The sequence below is a fragment of the Bos indicus genome, chromosome 9, assembly GCF_029378745.1.
Source record: "Bos indicus isolate NIAB-ARS_2022 breed Sahiwal x Tharparkar chromosome 9, NIAB-ARS_B.indTharparkar_mat_pri_1.0, whole genome shotgun sequence".
Lineage (NCBI taxonomy): Eukaryota > Metazoa > Chordata > Mammalia > Artiodactyla > Bovidae > Bos > Bos indicus.
In genome coordinates, this window is record NC_091768.1 from 81,642,315 (window position 1) to 81,645,240 (window position 2,926).

The following is a 2,926-nucleotide window of genomic DNA, read 5'->3' on the forward strand; positions in this document are numbered from 1 at the left end:
ATTCCATCAACAGAGAAGCCTGGTGGGGTACAGTCCATGGGGTCACAGAGTCAGACATAACTGAGCAATTAACACCTTTATATACTGACACTGAAGTCATATGCAAAGTTGTTTTAAAAAAAAGACACCATCTTTCTCACTAAATTGTTTTGAAAGTTATTTTTCATAAAAAATATTCTCATTAACATGTAATGGTCTTTTATTGTTATTTATTTATGGTTGCACTGGGTCTTTGTTGCCGTGTGTAGGCTCTCTCTAGTTGTGGAGAGTGGGTTTCTCATTGTGCTGGCTTCTCTTTTAGCGGAGCACAGGCTCTAGAGCAGATGAGCTTCGGTAGTTGCAGCGCCCAGGTTTAGTTGCCCCGCGGCATTTGGAAACTTCCTGGACCAGAGATCAAACCCATGTCCCCTATATTGGCAGGCAGATTCTTAACTGCTGGCCCACCAGGGAAGTCCTGTTATTGTTATTTTAAAATGAATTACCAGGTATTTTAAGTATTTCTCAGTTTTAATTTTTAATTTGGTGACTATCAACAGCTATAACCAAAGACAAAAGCTCTATGGGAGCCTTGAAGAATTTTAAAGGACGTAATGGCATTCCAAGGCCAATATGCTTGAGACTCACTGATCTAAAATGTGTCAGACCATATCGCCTAATAGTCTTCCAATGGCTCCCCATATTCTCAGGATAAGAGCCACAAGTCCTTACATAGGCCCACCAGGCTCTACTCTTATCTGTTCCCTCTCCATAAGCTATACCTCCACTCTCCCCCGGCTCATTCCCTTCAGCCATACTTGTTTCTTTACTCTTCGTCCAATAAGCCATACACAATCCGTCTTAGGTACTTTTCACTGGAAGTTTTCTCTGCCTGGAAAGTAATTTCCCCTGTTTTCTGCATGGCTATTTGCCTCACTTCCTTAAAGTCTCTGCACAAATGTCACCTTCTCAATAGTCGAACATGAGGCAGCCTATTTAAAACTGCAATGCTACTGCTACTCCATTCTCCACAGTACCTTCTAACATTTGCTTATTATCTACAACTGATGCAGTGTGCTGCTCCCCCAACGAGTGTTAATATAAGCCCCTAAAGTATGGAAAATGCCTGCCACATAGGACTCAAAAAATATTTGTTGAATGTTGAATGAATGAAAGAATTCGTCTGACAGCTTGTCAAGTCTCAAGACACATCCACAAAGTCCCAAAAGGATGCAATCTGCAGAGAGAGGACAATGCCAGCAAAGATTTTTTTTTTTTTTGAATGAAAGAAAAAGAAGGGATACGATGATCACAAATTTCAATACTGAAAGCGTTATGGGCCTGAAAAAAGCTCTTGGGAAAAGTCCGGGTTGGGGAATGTTACAAAGGTTGGGCAGGATGCATTTAAGTGTCTGGCCCTGAACTACCTGCCCAACCCCTTCCTAACCCTCCCCTTCTTTATCCCTCCTATTCTCCCGCCTCCCCAGAAGCCACAGTTCCAAAGCCCTCCCTGGACCCCTCCACCAGAACACAAATAGTCCACACCAAGAGACTTAAACATTTCTAAACTTTATGTAAAAAGCAACAATCAACTAGCCGAAAACGAGCCTCTAAATTCCGTCTCACTCCAGTGCCGTCTTCACTAAAGTTTGCTCCACGGTCCAGTCACAGTTCTCAGGGGTCCTGGCGGTCTCCCAACGCTGTGTTCCACAGGAAAACAGGGTCCACAGGAAGGCAGGTCATGCGGGACGCCCTGGGTAAGCACCTCTGTACAAGGAAGCACGAGAAGCAGAGACATTGAGAATCAGTTCACTTAAAAACAAGCGAGAATGCAGGCAAACCCGGGGAACTCAGGGACAGGTACTCACGTACAGCGGCGATACCGCGGGGTCTCAGTTCTCCTCCGGCTTGTCGGCTGGTGGGCCGCAAGGCTGCAGCATCTTCTCCATCAAGTTGAAGCGGACTCGCGCTTTGCTCTCATTCTCGGCAATGGCGAAGTAGTTGAGAAGATCGAAGTGGCCCATGTAGGAGCAGTAGGAGTCGCGGTGCTGGTTCACCAGCCATTCCCACTTCGTGGTGTCCGCGTGGCCGGTGCCGATGTACTTGGACTGCAGATGCTCTAGCTGGCTGTGAATGGTGTAGCGGTCCGTCATCTCACCGCTTTTCCCTTTGCTCCCAGGTGAAAGGCAGCCGACTACAGGCAGGCGCTCTGGAACTTCAAGCCGGACTGCGGAATCTCCGAACCCACGCGGTCGCAGGCGGATGGCGTCACAGCGACGAAGCCACGCAGATTCGCGGTCCCAGGTCTCAGAGGCGGAAGCAGAAGTGTATTCTGTCTCCGAATTGGAGTTGCCTAGGCGACGCTACAAGTGGGCCGCCCCTGTAGGGAGTCCCGCCCCCTTCGCAGAGCGTTGCATGCTGGTCCTTTTAGTAGCCCTTTCCTAAAAGGAGCTTTGCATGCTGGGACTTGTGGTCTCTGAGGGCTGGTAACACATGCTTTTTAGGAACCCAATTCAGGAGACATGGGTTCTAGCCTTGGGTCGGGAAGATCTCTTGAAGAAGAAAACGGCAACCCACTCCAGTATTCTTGCCCGGGAAATCCCATGGACAGAGAAGCCTGGCAGGCTACAATCTATGGGTTCGCAAAAAGAGTCAGACACGATTTAGCGACTAAACAACAATAAGAAATGAGATGTTTAAAAGGATGTTGGCGGCTTAATGGAGGGAGATGTCTGGGAGGCAAGAGGCATCCTCAGGTGGTGTGGGGCTAAATGGACATGAGAAACTCTGCAGGACAGGGCAGGGACTGGGAATGTGAACTCTTGGTATGACACCAATTTCGGAGCTAACGAGGCACAGTAGTAGCCCGTTCACAACCGTGGCTGGGTCACCTTGAAGTCAGGAGACGCAAGTTCTGGTCCCAGCCACGTTTTACAAGTTGTGTGGAAAG

The 2,926-nt window shown here is 48.0% G+C and overlaps 1 protein-coding gene across 2 annotated transcripts; it reads right to left on the reverse strand.

Moving 5' to 3' along the window:
• Nucleotides 1–1,529: 1,529 nt before the first annotated feature.
• SF3B5 (splicing factor 3b subunit 5) lies at nt 1,530–2,246 on the reverse strand. Of its 2 annotated transcripts, none has more exons than XM_019967548.2 (2): nt 1,845–2,246; nt 1,530–1,743 (listed from the first exon to the last, which is right to left on the reverse strand). In XM_019967548.2, exon 1 carries the CDS (start codon nt 2,127–2,129, stop codon nt 1,869–1,871), a length of 261 nt encoding a protein of 86 aa, XP_019823107.1. In that variant the 5' UTR covers nt 2,130–2,246; the 3' UTR covers nt 1,530–1,743; nt 1,845–1,868. The 2 variants fall into 2 exon arrangements, with proteins under 2 accessions (XP_019823107.1, XP_019823106.1); XM_019967547.2 differs by having other exon boundaries at nt 1,849–2,245.
• Between the last annotated feature and the right edge of the window lie 680 nt (nt 2,247–2,926).